This window comes from Plectropomus leopardus, chromosome 1, assembly GCF_026936395.1.
Source record: "Plectropomus leopardus strain MGB_pleo_1.0 chromosome 1, ASM2693639v1, whole genome shotgun sequence".
NCBI lineage: Eukaryota > Metazoa > Chordata > Actinopteri > Perciformes > Serranidae > Plectropomus > Plectropomus leopardus.
The window spans coordinates 1,502,283-1,520,020 of record NC_142176.1 but is presented as its reverse complement, the minus strand read 5'-3'; the positions used below and the strand labels follow the sequence as shown (position 1 = coordinate 1,520,020).

The 17,738-nt window shown below is 41.8% G+C and overlaps 1 protein-coding gene across 5 annotated transcripts in view; it reads right to left on the bottom strand.

Moving 5' to 3' along the window:
- Nucleotides 1–17,738, bottom strand: part of herc1 (HECT and RLD domain containing E3 ubiquitin protein ligase family member 1) — an 84,193-nt gene that overhangs the window by 4,540 nt on the left and 61,915 nt on the right. For all 5 annotated transcript variants that reach the window (XM_088077042.1, XM_088077193.1, XM_088077085.1 and 2 more), the window contains exons 55-76: nucleotides 16,862–17,062; nucleotides 16,601–16,731; nucleotides 16,307–16,530; nucleotides 15,960–16,080; nucleotides 15,023–15,169; nucleotides 13,523–13,624; nucleotides 13,261–13,434; nucleotides 11,840–12,139; nucleotides 11,693–11,758; nucleotides 11,440–11,565; nucleotides 10,403–10,541; nucleotides 9,774–9,955; nucleotides 8,954–9,109; nucleotides 7,627–7,749; nucleotides 7,434–7,536; nucleotides 6,272–6,441; nucleotides 5,612–5,750; nucleotides 4,174–4,343; nucleotides 3,783–3,952; nucleotides 2,747–2,912; nucleotides 2,566–2,642; nucleotides 1,270–1,522 (exon numbers count right to left, since the gene is read on the bottom strand). In XM_088077042.1, coding sequence (XP_087933168.1) covers nucleotides 1,270–1,522; nucleotides 2,566–2,642; nucleotides 2,747–2,912; nucleotides 3,783–3,952; nucleotides 4,174–4,343; nucleotides 5,612–5,750; nucleotides 6,272–6,441; nucleotides 7,434–7,536; nucleotides 7,627–7,749; nucleotides 8,954–9,109; nucleotides 9,774–9,955; nucleotides 10,403–10,541; nucleotides 11,440–11,565; nucleotides 11,693–11,758; nucleotides 11,840–12,139; nucleotides 13,261–13,434; nucleotides 13,523–13,624; nucleotides 15,023–15,169; nucleotides 15,960–16,080; nucleotides 16,307–16,530; nucleotides 16,601–16,731; nucleotides 16,862–17,062 — 3,440 coding nt within the window. The remainder of the gene's footprint in view (nucleotides 1–1,269; nucleotides 1,523–2,565; nucleotides 2,643–2,746; nucleotides 2,913–3,782; nucleotides 3,953–4,173; nucleotides 4,344–5,611; nucleotides 5,751–6,271; nucleotides 6,442–7,433; nucleotides 7,537–7,626; nucleotides 7,750–8,953; nucleotides 9,110–9,773; nucleotides 9,956–10,402; nucleotides 10,542–11,439; nucleotides 11,566–11,692; nucleotides 11,759–11,839; nucleotides 12,140–13,260; nucleotides 13,435–13,522; nucleotides 13,625–15,022; nucleotides 15,170–15,959; nucleotides 16,081–16,306; nucleotides 16,531–16,600; nucleotides 16,732–16,861; nucleotides 17,063–17,738) is intronic.

Here is a 17,738-nt window from a genome sequence, read left to right as displayed (position 1 = left end):
TACAATGCAACAAATAGTCCCCAAGGGGTACTATAATAATAATAATAATTATTATTATTACTTTAATAACTATTTATGTAGCGCCTAAAAAACAAAGCTTAAAAAGTTCTCTGACAAACAGAGCGAAGCAGACGCAGGAAGGTTCTTGCCGAAATATAAGAGGCGAACAGTGATGCTGAGCTCAGGTCAGACTGCCTCTGCTGCCAAAACAATCATCAGTGACTCTGTGAGCCTTTAACAAGTTAATAATCATAATAATAACGACTTTGTGCTGCTGGAGATTCACATTAAATCCACCGAGATGAGCTGAGTGTGTGTGTGTGTATGTGTGTGTGTTTGTGCGTGTGTGTGGTTCTGTCTAAATGCTGTTTACTGCTGCCTCCTGAATGAGGTGAATGAGGCTCATTCAGTTTTATTTGCATTAAAATCAGAATCATACACCCTCTTATATCCATCAGTGAGTGCAGCTGTGATATTCGACGTCTCTGTAAGATCAGACTAAAGAAAAAACACCAGATGTGCTGCAAAGCCACAACCAGCAATGTTAAAAACACTAGAAATACCAGCAGCTGGATGAACTCCTCACACAGAAGATCTCTACAGTCTGAACAGGTTCAAGGTGGCTCTTGAGTTATGGCCAAAAATCATGATGACCTTTGACCTTCAACCATTATATTATAACCAGGTCATTCTTGAGTCCAAGTGGACGTTTGTGTCAGATTTGAGGAAACTTCTTCGAGGCCATCTTCAGATGTTGTGTTCACAAAAATTAGGCCGATGCGACGTCACAGCGACCTTCGACCACCAAAATCTAATCAGCTCATCCTTTTAACCGAAACAACTGAGCCAAACGTGAAGAAATCCCCTTAAGGTGTTCTTGAGATTAAAGTCATTTCATTCCCATTTAAGGCTTTATTTTTAGATTAATTAATTTAATGCCTTTTTAGACTTTTCAAAGATTATTTAAGTCATTTTAATATCATTTAAGGCCTTATATTTAGATGAATTAATTTATTGCCTTTTAAGACTTTTTAAAGATTATTTAAGTCATTTTAATATCATTTAAGGCCTTATTTTTAGATGAATTAATTCATTGCCTTTTTAGACTTTTTATGGATCTGCAGGAACCCTGTATATATCGATCTGAAAATATAAAAATAATGCCATATCACCCACTCACACCTCTAAACCAATCAAAAAAAAACAAACAAAAAAACACAACCTACAAGCGAGACCAGCCTGACATCGGGATTAAAATGTGTGTCTCACCTCATGGAAATTCTCCTCGGTGATGCCGCTGTCTTCAATGTGAAGAATGCTTTTGAGCGTCTGCACGTAGAGCAGGTCCACCTCCTCCAGGTCCTCCAGCAGCAGCGGGATGCAGCACAGCTGTTTCCACACCAGCGGGGCCAGGTGGAGGTCCAGGGGCTTCTTGGTGCGGATGGCCACGCCCATCAGGATGCCCAGGAACTTGAACTGGAGCATGTGCTCGTCCAGGCAGGCGGACGGGTTCAGCAGGAACCTGCCGGGAAACATCAGTTTAAATTTGTTTTGACACAATGATGGAGCCAGGGATATGAAAAGATACAGAAATGATGTATATACAGTATATATATAGATATATATATATATATATATATATATATATATTTAGATATTGATGGTTTGATGACATAAACTGACATTTCGGAGATTTGGATTGAGCTTCAAGAGAAATCTCTGAAATCATCACTGATACTCCTTATCGGTTCTTTTTCAATATTTAATTATAGGTATTTAAATATATATATATATATTTAAGTAATGAATTCAGAACAGGATTATAACTCAGTATTTAATAACTTAGGGACTGTTCATTATGAGAGGGGAGGGGGTGGTGTAATGTTAAATTATTTTCTATGCACTCAGGTTTAGGGATCTTAGGGGAGGTGCATACAACTTCAAAAGGTTGTATTTTGTATTATTTTACTGCTGACTTAAAAAAAAATGCGGGCGATTTCTTTTTCTTTAAATTTCTTTTGGCAATTTTCAATTTTTTTTCCTTTAACAATTTTTTTTTCTTTCAAAATCAAGTTTCACCATTTATCAAAACAGAAATTACTGTTAAAACTTTCAGAGTATATTTAGTTTTCCAAAACTTTCCCAGGCCTGGGATTTACTATTTGCAAATTCCATGACTTTTCCAGGTTTTCCATGACCATGTGAACTCTGAGACTTTTATTCTGGCATCAGCAGGTGAAACATCTGTGTATGCAACTCATTAAATCCACATCACTGATGATAATCAAAAATCTCATTGTGTTAATACTTTGTCAAAGTACAAATATTCATCACTAAAATACTGTCACAGTATCAATATCTGCGTATTCGTCATATCGTGACCTTTCATTTTGTTGCTCAGTCCGGCATTAATGAAGCTTTGGAGGGTATTTAAAATATTCTGATGTACACCGTGTACCGTGATTTGGCCCAAAAATACGGTGGTATTATTTCACGGCCGTACTGCCGGCCCTGAGGCTCAGGCGCTACAGAAATATATTTTGTTAAAGCCGACGGGCCGCTCACCTGTCTCTGTTGTAGCCGACCTCAGCTGTGGCGTTGGGGGAGGGGATGAGCAGGTCGACCACTCCCGTCTCCAACTCCTACAAACACATTTACATGAAAATATATCAAAATCTGTATCACATGACACATGCGCCCAACGCTGACTCGTCGAGAAAAACGAGCAGGACAGCTGTCTCCGTACCTGACACATCTCTGTGATGGTGTCGTCAAACACGCCGCCCGCGTCATCCGCCCCCTCCCCCACCAGTTTGACCTTCCAGGCTCTGGAGGGCAGGCGGAGGTCCGAGGCGTTCAGTTTTACCACCTGACGAGCGATCTGTACGAAGATCGGTTTACACTTCCGTCCCCTGCGGAGAGTTCACGTCCAGGAGCGAAAAAAAAGGAGTTAAACTCGATAAACGTGAAATATCATCACTGAGCTGCAGGTTTTTGTAAAATTAAACAAACCCCTGAAACTGGAGTAATCACACGGGATCAGAGCCGACTTTCACTTCGTTTTACTGACATCCAGAAAACACGTTTCTTTATCCTGCTGATGTTCGTAATTTAACGTCTTTACAGTGAATGTGGATCACCACCCAAGCTCGCTTTACTTTATTTTATTGATGAAGTAAAAGTTGATTTGTTTTTCCGACCTTCAGCTCGAGATTTTCCAAGTCTACTGATCGATCCGGCCGGCTGAAGCGCTTCACTGCTATATCTATATCTATAGATATACATATAGATATCTATTCAATTATATCTATATATACATATATAGAGAGATATTGCATATACTTTACAAATACAATCACCTTGACTTAACTACAGTTGAGAATTTAAAGTACAAGTACATGAACAATTTTGTACATTTTAGACATTTTAGAGCAAACTAATGAAACTCAGAAATCTCAAAGGTTTGAGTGTAGCCTGCGACCTCTGCGCATCATTCTTCTCTGTTGTTTTTTTACTTTTCACCTCAACTGTCCACTTTGAAATAAGGCCATTAAAAGCCAAAACGGTAAAAACCTTATCATTAGTACTGGGCTTCCACAGGAATGCTCAATCACCTTTTTTATCATTTCCATTTTGATTAAAATTTTATTTTTACATGCAGGTTTTATAATGTCTTTTTATGTAAATTATAATAATAGTTCTGATTATTATTATTTCATCGTGTGTACTGGAGCTTCTGTACTGTAGGAATAAGCAAAGAAAAAGTCCGGGGGCGAACTGACCGTGTGGAGATGCGTTTGACGGTGATCTGGGGGCCGTAGTTCTTGCCCTGCACCATGGTCTTGCCGATGGAGCGCACCATGGGCAGAGTGTAAACTCTGGGGGCCAGCAGGGGCCTCAGCTGGCCCTGAACAATCCCCCAGGTACCAGCGTTATAGTGCGACGTGCAGCTCTGCAGAGAAAATCACATTACTCTCGTACAGTGAGCGATGCAGATTTGACTACTTTCTGTTCCTTACGGGCAAACACTGCATGAAATCTGAAGAAGTTTGATCAAAGTTTTATTTCTGTGAAGTCTTAATTTAATCAATCATCAGAACATCCTGATCCCTTTGATGACTCTGCAGGAGTCACGATTATCGAGCCTTTTCTCCGTCACGGCGCCGCGCTCACCTGGTTGTTGGGGCTGAGGTTGAGGAGCCTCCACGAGGAGTACATGAGGTCAGAGAAGTGGTAGAGGAGTCGGAGGCGAGCCCTCACCGCCTCCATACTGACCTCCTTCAGCCCGCTGTACTGAGGAGGCACCGCCACAGGGAGGCCCAGCTGCAGAGGGACCGACGAGCCTGAGGAGGAGGAGGAGCAGGAGGAGGAGGAGGAGCAGGAGCAGGAGGAAGAGGAGGAGGAGCAGAAGCATGAGGAAGAGCAGGAGGAGCAGGAGGAGGAGGAGCAGGAGGAGGATGAGATGAGCAGGAGGAGCAGGAGCAGGAGGAGGAGGAGGAGGAGGAGGAGGAGGAGCAGAAGCATGAGGAAGAGCAGGAGGAGCAGGAGGAGGAGGAGCAGGAGGAGACAGGAAAAAAGAGCCACATTTTATTTGCAAACGTAAAAACTGAAATTGGCGCGACGTTTCCTGATGTCTCACTGAGCTCACAAAGTTAAATGCAGAATTAAAAAAAGTAGATTTGTGTCATTTTTAGTACCTAAACAAATTTGCATGAAAAACAGTTGTAAACAAATTTAAGGAGTTTATTTTAAGTATATTTATGCTCGGTGGTCTCAGTTTTCGGTTGAGGATTCTACGTTTCATTTCATTTAATGAGGACAGTTTCTACTGCTTAAGGCAAATTTAACACTTTAAAATATTTTTTTACGTCACTCTGGACGACATTCAGGACTAATTTTACAGTAACCGATACTGACGAAGAAAAACAAAATGAACAAATATCATTGTACTCAGAGTTGAGGAAAATTTTGCCAAAATGTTTATTGTAAGAAAAATGATGTCTGGTTAGAAACAGGAAATGGCTGGAATTTACTGGCGAGTTTTATTGGTGAATTTGTTTTCTCACTCTGCATGCGGGACGACTCCTCCATCATGACGAGTTTAAGAAGAGGGATTCGGTCAATTATTTAAAAAAAAAACAACAAAAAAAACAATCATTTTTGGATTTTGCAATGCAACATCAGAGAAAAATGATTCATCAGATCGTTCCCATGTCTGAGCATTTTTATGACTTTTGGAAGATTGAAGACATTTTAGTCACATTAATTCCTCATTTTAAGAATAATGAATTCAATGCTTTAAAGGCTTCATAAGCATCCACAGAAACCCTGACTGAGATATTTAGACATATTTTTAACATATTTTTCACCATCACATTGAAACAGGCCTTCAGTACACGATGACTCAGCAGCTTTCTAACAACGACTCATGGAATTCCTCGATGTTTGTCCCCCGAACAGAAACAGCGTCCCACTCTGGTATTTACTACTCGTCCCTGCGGCGCTGCAGGAAATCCAGGATAAAGTGTCTGCCGGTCGGACAGCAGCGACAGGACTGTGTGTGTGTGTGTGTGTGTGTGTGTGTGTGTGTGTGTGTGTGTGTGTGTCTCACCTGGCGCCCGCGGCGGCACAGAGGGGGCCGTCCACGCCGCACTGTGGCAGCGTCCTGCAGAGATCTGGTGGATGTTTTTGCCCTGCAGCGCCGTCGCTATCGTGGGCTCTCTGACGTGGTTGGTGTGACCCAGACCGAGCTGCACGACAGAGCGACGGTGCAAAGTTACCAAAATGAAACATTTATACAAAGATATCATCCAAAATAAACAGAAACACGTCATCAACTAATGAATCATTTGGTCTGTAAAATGTTTTTAAAAAAGTTCATCACAGTTTCTGAAGTCGACTCAATCAAATTCTTTGTTTTGTCCGACCAAAAAAATTCAATGTTGTGCAGTTTATTATCAGAAAAAATTAAAATAGTAATATTCAAAGGTGAGAAGCTAAAACAAGTTTATATTTGGCTTTTTTTTCTTTTATAACTAACTGACTCAGATACATAAAATATACATAAGTCAAAAGTTCAAATACTGAACTTTAACTTTCAGTCAATTCTGTTTAACTGAATGTTAAGACTTCAGTGGAGGTTCAGTGCGTGTGTGTGTGTGTGCGTGTGCGTGTGTGCGTGTGTGTGTGTGTGCGTGTGTGTGTGTGTGTGTGTGTGTTCGTGTGTGTGCGTGCGTGTGTGTGTGTTCGTGCGTGCGTGCGAGCAGGTCACCTGTCCCTCTGAGTTGCTCCCCCAGGTGTAAACCTCTCCGGTGGACGAGAGCACCAGAGTGTGTTCGGCTCCCACAGCCACGTCCTGGATGTGGACCCCGGACAGAGCGGGGACCAGCTGGGGCCGGTTGTGGTTCCTGGCTCGGCCCTCGGGCAGACCAATCAGGCGATCTGACAGCACGGGAGGAAACAAACACATTTGATGTAAAAACGAGGAATGATCATACAAACCAGCGGACAGACAGATAAAGTCATATTCACAGACGCTGCAAAACAAAAAGCAAAAGAAACTGAAATATATATAATACAAACTTAGAACTGACCAGCGTCCTTATTCATTTAAACATAAACTTTACATAATTTTCCTAAACTTGTCTAAACATAATATTTATTACCTTTTATCTTTGTCATGCAAAAATGTTGATATAATAACTTTATCAAAGACATAAATTCATTATTTACATATTTCCATAAATAAAAAATACCAATTATTATTATTACTTATTATTACTTATAAATGTATCTAATTTGAATATTTAAAGAAAATACTGCAGTTGTCTTGTTTACCACAGGACAGAAAGTTTTCTATTGTTAGGGAATATAAAAAAAAATAAATAAAATTATCCCAAAGTAAATATGATTATATGTATCATCATCAGAGCTGCAACTGACAACTTTAATCAGAGAATCATCTTCTGATTATTTTTTTTTAATTGATTTAGTTTCTAAACCATCAAAAATAGTGAAACAAGCTTAATTTAATTTCCTAAAACCCAAAGTTATATTTGATCAACAGTCCAAAACCTAAAATAATCACTTTATAATAATTTAAAATAGCAATAAAAAGACAGTAAATCATCACATTTGAGAGGCTAGAAGCTTAAATCTTAGAAATATTTGCCTGAGAAATAAATTAATTATAATTAAAATAATTGCAGGTTAATTTTCTGTTGATCAGTTAATCTCTGATCACTATTATATTAATATCATTATTCTAATAATATCACTATTATATTAATATTCTTATCATATTAATACAATTATTATATTAATATTATTATCATATTAATATCATTATTATATTAATAGCATTATTATATTAATATTACTATTATATTAATATTACTATCATACTAAAGTTCAGTCGGGCGGTCGCAGCGTACCTTGACCGAAGGTGTAAACTTTGCCGTCTTTGGTTAACGCCACAGAGAACTGAGTCCCACACGCCACCTTCTTGATGCCGATTCCACACAACACGTCCACTTTCTGTGGAATTAAAAAAACAAAATAAACGTTTATTGCTCTAAAAGCATGTCAGTGTTTACAACATGAAGCAGCGAGTCTCTCTGTGCTGACCTGAGGAGAGGACTTGGCCGTCGAGTTGCCGAGTCCCAGTTTCCCGTAGTCTCCATCACCAAACGCCCAAACCATCATCCCGTCAGCGGAGACGACTAAAGTGTGGTTCAAACCGCACGCCACCTGAAGACGCAAACACGCAGAGACATGAAATAAGACAAGTCATCAATCGGCTGTGTTTACCGTCTCAAATCAGCCCAAAGACTCGGGGAAAAACCAGGACACTGTATCAACGGGAGGACGCGTCTTTTTCCGCAAAATCGAAGAAACTACCGTTAATCTCTGGAGGTTAAAATAGAGTTTGATGTGATCATACAGACAGTGTCATTATTTATATTTATACCGCCTCACGAGGCCTGTGACTGAAGCACATTTTAATGATTGCTAAAATAAAAATAAATAAGACACTTCACATCGGGATTGACGATGACGACGCTGTGGACAAAAAAAAGGAAAATAAATTCCCTTGACCTCCATCTTTAACCCAGCTAACGTCTGTGCATATATAACATTTCTTTCTTTTTTTAAAATACATCCCAGAGAGGACATGAACCAAGACAAGGTCAAACAGAATTAAAATAAAATCCAATAGAATCAGTAAGCAATTAGCAATTATAATAAGCAATAATAAGCAATTAGATTTTTACTGATAATACAGATTCAGATTTAGATTCAGAAAACTTTGTCTGTTGTGACGCAAAAATCATCTTAGACGTGGCTCAACATACAACATACAATAAACATTTAGCACGTATTCCTAAAACAGAATAAATATCTTAAAGAAATAATTTAGACAGAATAAAAATCACAATATATTACTGTGTGCAACACTGCGTAGTGTTTACGTAGATGTGTGGATCATTACCGTTTATTGGAGATATTCATGGCAGTGGGAAAGAAGGAGTTTTTTGGGTTTTTCTTGGCCAGGGGGATTTTATGTGGACAAATGTCTGAACTGGAGACATTTTGGATCCACGTGTACAGTAATTACCATTTATGTCACCATAGTGTGCAGCTTTTAATGCAATCTTCTTATTTAATTTTGCACACTGGTCCGGAGAAATGTTATTTCGCTCCACTGTATACGTGTCTCACAGATACTTGTTTTTAACTTGTTTTTTGTTTTATCTTTTAGATACAATAATCCCTTAAGAAAACTTAAATACAATTTTTTAAAAAGTAAGAAATAAATAAATTGTCAAACGCTGAATGCTTTTTTATAATTGTGCCATTTAAACTGGAGCATCATGAAAAACACTGTAGTCTGTAAACTGGTTAAATGAATGTCGGTCTCTTCCTTTGGTAACTTCTCGTTTTTCGGTCCTACCTGTCCGACTTGGTAGCCCTCCAGAGCGGTGACTTTCTCCGGCAGCTTCTTGTTGGAGGTGTTTCCTAAACCCAGTCTGCCGTAATCACCGTTCCCGAACGTGAAGAGCTTTCCATCAGCCGTCACCACCGCGGAGTGTTTGAACCCACAGGACATCTAAGGAGCAAAGAGGAGAAGACAAACGCTCCCAAAGATGCACCAAAATCACACATGATTATCATCTGTCAACTAAATGCTGCAGTGCAGTCTGTCACCAGAACTGAATAAAATCCCTTCTTATCTCCGTCAAAGAGCTCGTTTCTTTCTCTTCATCTGTCAGAGTTTTGAAGTCTGTTTTTGGGATATTTGATGACTGAAACATCTGATTTCACTGGAGCTTTTTTTTCTTACATTTCAATGCATGTTGCAATGCAGGCGTGTTTTTTTAGGTGTTTTTGCAATGAAATTATGGAAATTATGGGTGCAAGTGAAAATCGCAAATAAAGCTGCGATGCGGTCTCAGATTTGGGGCCTGAATGAGCATTCAGTTTGATTTTGTTGATTTTGATTCAATGTTTCATCATCCTGGAGCGGCTGGTTCGCTCCTCTGTCAGCAGCATTGCTAAAACACCACAGGCCTGATTTTCACAACAACCTGGTGAAAAGTCGCAGCAAGAGTGAAGAAAAAATTAATTAATTTGCTCTGGATCCGAATCGTAATACACAAATTATTTTTCTTTTTTGTCAATATTGCGAGACAGCACTTTTGACCCTGGCGGAGGTTTGCACGAGTTACTGCATCGTTTGTGATTCTGAAGACTCTGGAGGAGTAAACGCTGACCTGCACCACCTCCTCTCCCTGCAGCGCCTCGATCTGCCTCGGCCGGCGCTGGCGGTCGCTGTTCCCGTGGCCCAGCTTTCCGTAGTCGCCGTCCCCCCAGCTGAAGACCTCGCCGCTCTCCGTCAGAGCCATGGAGTGACCGTCACTGCCGCACGACGTCACCAGCTGAGTCACAACGAAACCTGGGAGGCAAAGAGACGACCGCACGCTCAGAGCGAAGGAAACACACGATGATGAAAATAATAAGAATAATAATAAAGGTTATTTTTACATCTCTTTTCAAAACCAATGTTACAAAGTGCTTTACGCTTAAAATCACAAAAACACACATAAGAAAAGTTTTTTAAATACAAACAAAAATATATAAAAACAACACAAAGGATTTAAAAAAAGAAAATAATTCAACTCAAAAGAAAAATATAAAAACAATGGTTGGATTTAAAATCAAACCGGAGCCGTGTAAGACTTAACTGTAATTTCAGGAGTAAGGTGCAGTTTAATAAGAAATATTATTTATAAAATAATTTGATGACAGCTGCTGAAGTAGGGAACTACAGTTTAAATCACACGACTTCAGCTTTTCCATCATCCGTCCGCTGCACAGAGAAACGAAACCACAGATGTTTCACCTTGAAGGGCGGAGATGACGGTGAGAACGTGCAGGTCGTCAGAGTTTCCCTGACCCAGACGGCCGTAGCTGCCCTCGCCACACGCCAACACCGTGCCGTTAGGCTGGATCACAAAGGTACAATTCTGACCACAAACCACCTGAAGGAGGAAACAGAAACAGGACGTGATTAAACGCTGGTGGAAAACAGAAACTAAACAAGAGGAGGAATAATCTCATTATATGAAGTTGTACATAAACGCTGATCAGAGGTTGAAAGCCCATAATTAACTTTCTGTCCTTAAAAAATCTAAATTCATTAACTCCAGTGATTTAGTGGAAATGCATCCACTATTTAGCCAGTGACCTAAATATGTGATAACATGGGGGTCTTTGGTGATTCTCACCTCTAATATTTAGGCTTTTCCTGCTGTGAGCCCGGGTCTGACAAAGTGTTCACTGTGGAACAATCCTGACTCATTTCAGACACGCTGACCCTGACTTCAGCCTGCGGCTCGCTGGGTTTTCCCCTGAAAATGGACTGAAGGTGAGGCTAAAGCTGCATTTACACCGCAGGTCTTAATGCCCAAGTCTGATTTAGTGCCTATTTAGTGTCTATTTTCAACCACTTTCACGTGACTCATATCCAGTCTCACTGTGCTTACACTTACTGAACACCCGAAACAAGCGGGCTGTCGGACATGCACGCGCGCTGGAGTGGGCTGTCGGACATTTCGGACATGTCCGCCTTGGGGCTGTCGGACATGCACGCGCGCTGGAGTGGACTGTCGGACATTTCGGACATGTCCGCGCTGCAGCAGGCTGTCCGCACTGGAGCGGGTGGTCGGACATGTTTGACAGCAGGCTTGATTTAGGTTCCCAGAGGGAACATTTCTTGTTTTGTTGCTCATTGTCTTCTTTCCATGTTTTTGAGAGAAATCAAGCTCCATTGCTCAGATTGTAAAGTGTTAGAGACTTTTAAGGTCCTGGGGGCACTCTGATAGAGACCCAACGTGTGTGTGCGTGCGTGCGTGCGTGCGTGTGTGTGTGTGTGTGTACCTGCTGGGCCTGAGAGAAGGAGGGGGCGGTGGTTGGGACCAGGATGTTTCTGCCGGCTTCTGCCAGCTGTCCGTGTCGCCCTGCACCCCACAGATACACATCACACTTCCCCCCAAGGTGCCAGTCCTGCAAAAACACACACACACACACACACACACACAAGACAAAAAAAAAAAAGTCATTATCCCCAGAGTCTGATGCAAACACAGACAAAGCACTTATTAAACGTAATCTGGGTCTCAGACAGCGTTACCTCTGGTCTGGACGTGGCCCAGGACATGATCTGTTCATCCATCCCAGACGCCCATTTACTGTTGTCCTGGAAACAGAAAGCAAACACTGTTATTAAAAGCAGCAGAAGGTTATTATAAACTGCAGTTTCATCAGCGGCGTTCCTCACCATCAGCAGAGCCATCTCGTCTTTGGGCACCGGCTCCAGGTCGGGCACGGAGAACGACTCGGAGAAGGTGACGCCTCGAGCGAGAGCCTCCGCCGCCTTCACCGTGGTGGAGAAGCAGTCCAGCCAGGCCCACTCGCTGGCGCACCAGACGGCGGTGCCGGACTCTGGCGGGCAATGTCGGAGGTGAGGGGACACGGGGGCGCGACACAGGAGCTGGTCTAGGTGGAGACCCACAGCCAGGGAGGCCAGGCATTGCATGTAGGGGCTGTGGACCAGCTGCTCCCCACAGACTACGTGAGGCTGCAGGTTTACAGAGAGGAGACGTCAGGGACGAGTGACGTGACGGAGTGAGAAGAAAATTCACCTCAGGCGCTCTTAATAATAATAATAATAATGAAAAATATAATAAAAATGATAATGACAATAACAATAATAATATGATGATAAAGCTTTTTTTTATAGCATTTTTCAAGACCAACGTTGCAAAGAGCCTGCTTTAATATCACATACACTCGACGCACTCTTAATATGATTTTCTGCTTTCATTGAGGTTTTTTTTTTTTTACTTTCATTAATTTTCAGAATTTTAACCCTTTAAACGTCATTTTTTTGTCATGATGCTACTGTGATTTTAATTCAAAAAAGAAAAAAAAGTAGAAAGAGTAGACAGTGTGTGAGTGTAGCTGCTGACAGTCTGGGATATGTCAGTGTGTGAGTGTAGCTGCTGACAGTCTGGGATATGTCAGTGTGTGAGTGTAGCTGCTGACAGTCTGGGATATGTCAGTGATCAGCAGCTACATTGACTGTGACAGGTCACCTAGTGGAAATAGCATGTATTTCCTCCAGATGCCAAATATGGTCAAAATGACCTCATCAGGTGGAAAATAGTCAAAATGACAAATTCAGAGTCAAAAGCCCAGAATGACACCCAGAAATAATACAAGTCCTGTTTTTCTGCTCTGATGGCTGTGGGATCAAAAATGTCAGTTTGAATGGGTTTCAATGGAGCATTTTTGGACCTGAACAGTCTGAATGTAACTATTTAGTTTCCACAGTGTATTTTAGACTTATTGTAGGAGCTGAGCTGCAAATTCACTGATTACACTCAAATACACAATCTGGACTACATTTAGGACACATGCATCAACACACACACAGTTATCAAAAAAATGGAGAATGAAAAGCGCTGAAAAAATTGCCAAAAAGTCCTTAAGGGTTAATGAAGGTCTGACATCTTGTGGAATATTGACACATTTTTCAGTGGTGCGACGCTGTCGAGGATGATGTTAACGTGTTTGTGGAGGTGAAGAGAACACCTCATTAACTCTCAAAGTACCTAAAATGCACCAAACGGTCCTTCAGGGTTAAAGGTTAAAATCATTTGGCGTTCAGAGGTGGATGTTTATGAAACGTGTGCGTACCTTCTCGTAGGCGTACTGCTCCTGCAGCATGACGGGCAGTCTCTCCAGGAAGGCCCTCATGCAGGGCGCCATGTTGAGGCCGACCACGCCCTGCTTCTTCAGAGCCGTGCGGCAGGTGGCCAGCACGTGGCTGGACGCCATGAAGTCTTTGGAGCAGTTCACTACCAGCACGTCCTGGAAACGCAGCAGACCGCAGAGTAAATAAATCCTCATGTCAGCGACGCAGACAGAAACATGGAAAAATCAGGCGGAGACGTCGTACCTTCGACCTGTTGGAGCAGACAGCCACGCCCACATCTGGGATCCACACGATGTTCTGGATCGCACCAGAACCGGCCACAACCGTCTGAAGCACTGAGCCGTCCTGTGACACACACACACACACACACACACACACACACACACACACACACACACACACACACACACACACACACACACACACAATGAACTACAGTGTCATTTTTTTCTTCTCCATCCGTCTCAGCCGCTAACTCATGATAATATCCAGCCTGAATGAACACATAACAATATATTATCCTGTAACACGAAATCAGTCTTTTTTTTGGCCTGTACACTTTGAATGATTTGTGAACTGTAAGTGATTCATGAACAGTCACGAATGTAGAGATGGCACATTTGAAACGTTTCAAAACCTGTTCGCTCTACATTGACACCTACTGGTAGAAGCTTGCATTGCACCCATTTATCCTTGTTTCTGTTGTAAGATCCGTTTTCTGCAGCCTAAAAGCCTACCTCAGCAGGTGTCGTGCAAATCAAACCAAACTGCTACTGATTTAGTTCTTGTAGGATATGGTGACTATTAATCATGTCATGATAAGCTATGTGACCTAATGACGTTGTTCTTATGTTACAGTTAGTCTGCAGAACATTTTAATGGTTTCATTCATTAATGGAGACTTAATCTGTCCGCGTTTGGTACCGATCACGTGACGTTTCGAAACCCATCTCGAGCTACGTGCCAAAGCCGGAAGTGACGAAACGTTTTGGAACAGTTTGATCTCCGATGTAGAAATTGCCATCTCTACATGAATGGTTTATTATTCTGCATATTTAACTATTTACGTATTTTTTATTTTATTTTTGTTTTCTTCTTCAAAATTATACACACACACACACACATATATATATATGTATATATATATATATATATATATATATATATATATATATATATATATATATATATATATATATATATATATATATATATATATATAAGCACCTTTGAAAGATAACAGAGAGAAACAATTCCAAACAAAAATAATAACACAACCCATACCAATAACAGTTAATGCTGTTTGGAGAATATTAGCCATAAACAGCGCAATATTAGTATGAAATAAAGAAAAAACCTCAATTAAGGCACCATGAGAAAAATATGTATAAGATAAAATACAGACAGATATAGATGGATTAAAATTGACAAATTAAAATAGACAACACGAAGTCACTGATTCTGTGAGCCTTATTTTATATATATATATATATATATATATATATATACGTGTGTATAATTCTTTAGAAACACACACACAGAACTGCTGTGTGGTCTACAACTGCAGTTAGATAAATCATTTATTTTTCACCTCTTTGTCCGTCTGTACATCTGTGTGTCTTCTACCTGCAGTGTTTACATATATCCTGTGTGGGTGTTTCAACTTCTGTGTGTGTGTGTGTGTGTGTGTGTGTGTGTGTGTGTGTGTGTGTGTGTGTGTGTGTGTGTGTGTGTGTGTCTTACCCGCAGGGACCAGATGTTCATGAGGCCTCCCACTCCTCCAGATGCCAGAGCCAGGCCGTCGGGGCTGAAGGCCAGCGTCCTCACAGGAGTGATGTGTCCTTTCAGCTGGAAAACACACGTCGCTCCGTCTTCTGACCACCGTGAGGACTGAGACACAGAGACAGCAGGTGAGCGGAGGGACGCAAACAGTGCACTGTACGTGTAAAGAGTGAGCTGCACCACGTGTAGGTATGTCAGTCAAATCAGATTTAGCTGTTCAATGCAAATATTCAACAATGTGTTTGTTTTTCAATGTAAAGTTTTGGAGTTTGACCACAAGAAATAAGATTAAAAAACATTAAATGTATGGGAAACACTGTTATTGTATGAAGTGCATACAGCTGGTCATCTGGTAAGAGCTGAGAGAGGAGAGCTGCAAGGGAGGGGTCTATTTTCAGTCTTTTTTTCCCTTTTACAGATTTCTAATATAAGGGCGATATGGTCCTTAAATAATACCACGATATTTCAGGGTATTTTTGCGATACAATGTTCTTGATGATATGACAAAATACTGAAAAAACGTTTTGTAAATTGCAAATTCAAAAACATACAAACACAAAAAAATTAAAGTTATAGTTTTATATGTCAGCAGCAGTTTGCCTTCAAATCTTCAGAGCAGAGCGGACAGAAACTGTGCCTTTAGCCCTGCTTGTTGCTGCTGCGCCAAACTGCATGACGTCCTTATGTGAAAAAGTTGAGCTATTTCTAATGTCATCATATATGATCTTATTGTATTGAAAAATCATACCAGTAAAATCCTGGAATATAATATGGCACGAGGACTGTACCCACCTCAGATTTATGCCAGTCGAATCGGATTTGGCAGTTCAATACAAGTAATTGTTCTGTTTTCCTTACAAAGTTTTAACGTCATTATTCATGAAGACATACTACATACCATGAATTTGGGTTTTGTTTCGTTTTCCCACCATCCCTCTGACTCAGTGGAAGAGGATTCTGGGAAGTTGGAGATGTTCTGCGGGACCGTCCAGACGGTGACCAGACCGTTCTGACAGCATCTGAAAAAACAAACACGGCAACACGTGAAAATGGATCCAGGAAATATTCCTGCGTGGACATACAGTTTGTCTCCTCCCTCTTCTTTACTGAGAAACTCGTCTTCGTGAAAAACGCTGCGCAGATACGAATCACTTTAACCCCTGAAGAGAAAACCTCATAAACTCTCTAATGAGACCACAAAGTCTCATCAGCCAAAATTCCTGATAGTATCTGAGGACGACCTACATGGCCAACATGCTGAGGGGCTTCGGGCCGCGTCCCAGCTGGCTGCACCAGGCCACGCCGTGCACCGGGGACGGGTGTCTGAGGCTCTGCAGGCAGCGCCAGCCGGAGCCGGAGCCCGAGTCGGAGCGAGGGTCGGGACTGGCCCACAGCTTCACGGTCTCCTCTTTGGCGCAGGTCAGCAGGATCTCTCCCGTGGGACTCCACTTCATACTGGTGATGGACTCCTGAAACAACACGCAGACGGTCAGCTCTGAGGAGAGTCTGAGAAAGAGGAGACGCGTAGAAATAGTTCACCTTGTGTGCGTCGATGACCACGATGGCTCCTTTTTCTAAAGGCTCTTTGGATCCGATCAGCAGTTTGCCGTCTGCGTAGCCCACAGCGAACGGTTTGTCCTCACTGTACCAGGCGATGTGCATCACCGCCACTGAGAGACGAGCATCGTTATCAAACAACTGATAATCTGACAGGAGTTTCATCGTGCACAGACGATAATGTTACCACAAAAACACTCAGCACAAACATCAGTCACTCATTCTCAGACTCCCTCTGCGTACCATCCTTCCTGTAGCAGTGCTCCAGCTCGGTGCGGTGCATCGTGGACGTGTCCAGCACCTCGATGAGGCCCAGAGATCCGTCCATTCGTCCCACTAGCAGCATGTCTTTGGGTTCCCCGCACCACAACGACTCTGCTTCCTCTTTGGGCCAAGCCAGCGCCGACACCCAGTGAGGCTGCACGTCCAGGAGGCCCTTACCACCTGAGAGGAAGAGGAGGAGGAGGAGGAGGAGGAGGAGGAGGAGGAGAGGTCACAGTTGAATGTCATTCCCACTGTACACATCTTGCTTTTTAATGCAATGAGAATGAGTTCAATCAGCATTCACACAAGGGCCACAACTCTGCAGCAGACGGCAAGAAATTCTGCTCAAGATGTAATGACATGTCGTCACTAATCACTGTCCGTGTCCTCCCGAGCAGCTAAACATCGATCCAAATACATCTGCACCGAGTTTGAGAGAAAGACCGAACAAGCAAGAGGCATAAAAAAAGAAGAAACCACGGAAAAGTTTACAAAAACGTCTGTTCATGCTGCTGTCTACAGCCAACAGAAGGGCAGACTCGCCTACTGCAGGGGTGCGTTCACTGGCAGTGGGGATGCAGTGATCCCTTATATTTAGCAGGTTTACCTGTATTTGAAAAACCTGCGAGCAGGTATTTTGGTAGGAAAAGGGTATTTGTGTAAAACTGCAAACCTGGACATTTTATTAACATGATAAAATACATCTTTTTGGCATAGTTGCAGCCTAAAATGCCTCAGTACACAGCAGCTTTACCAAAAAAACTGCAATGCATGTTGTGACAAATTGACCTTTTATTTCATGAAATTGCAGGTAAAGGTAAAAATTGCACACAAAAAAAATGCTGCAAAGGCAATT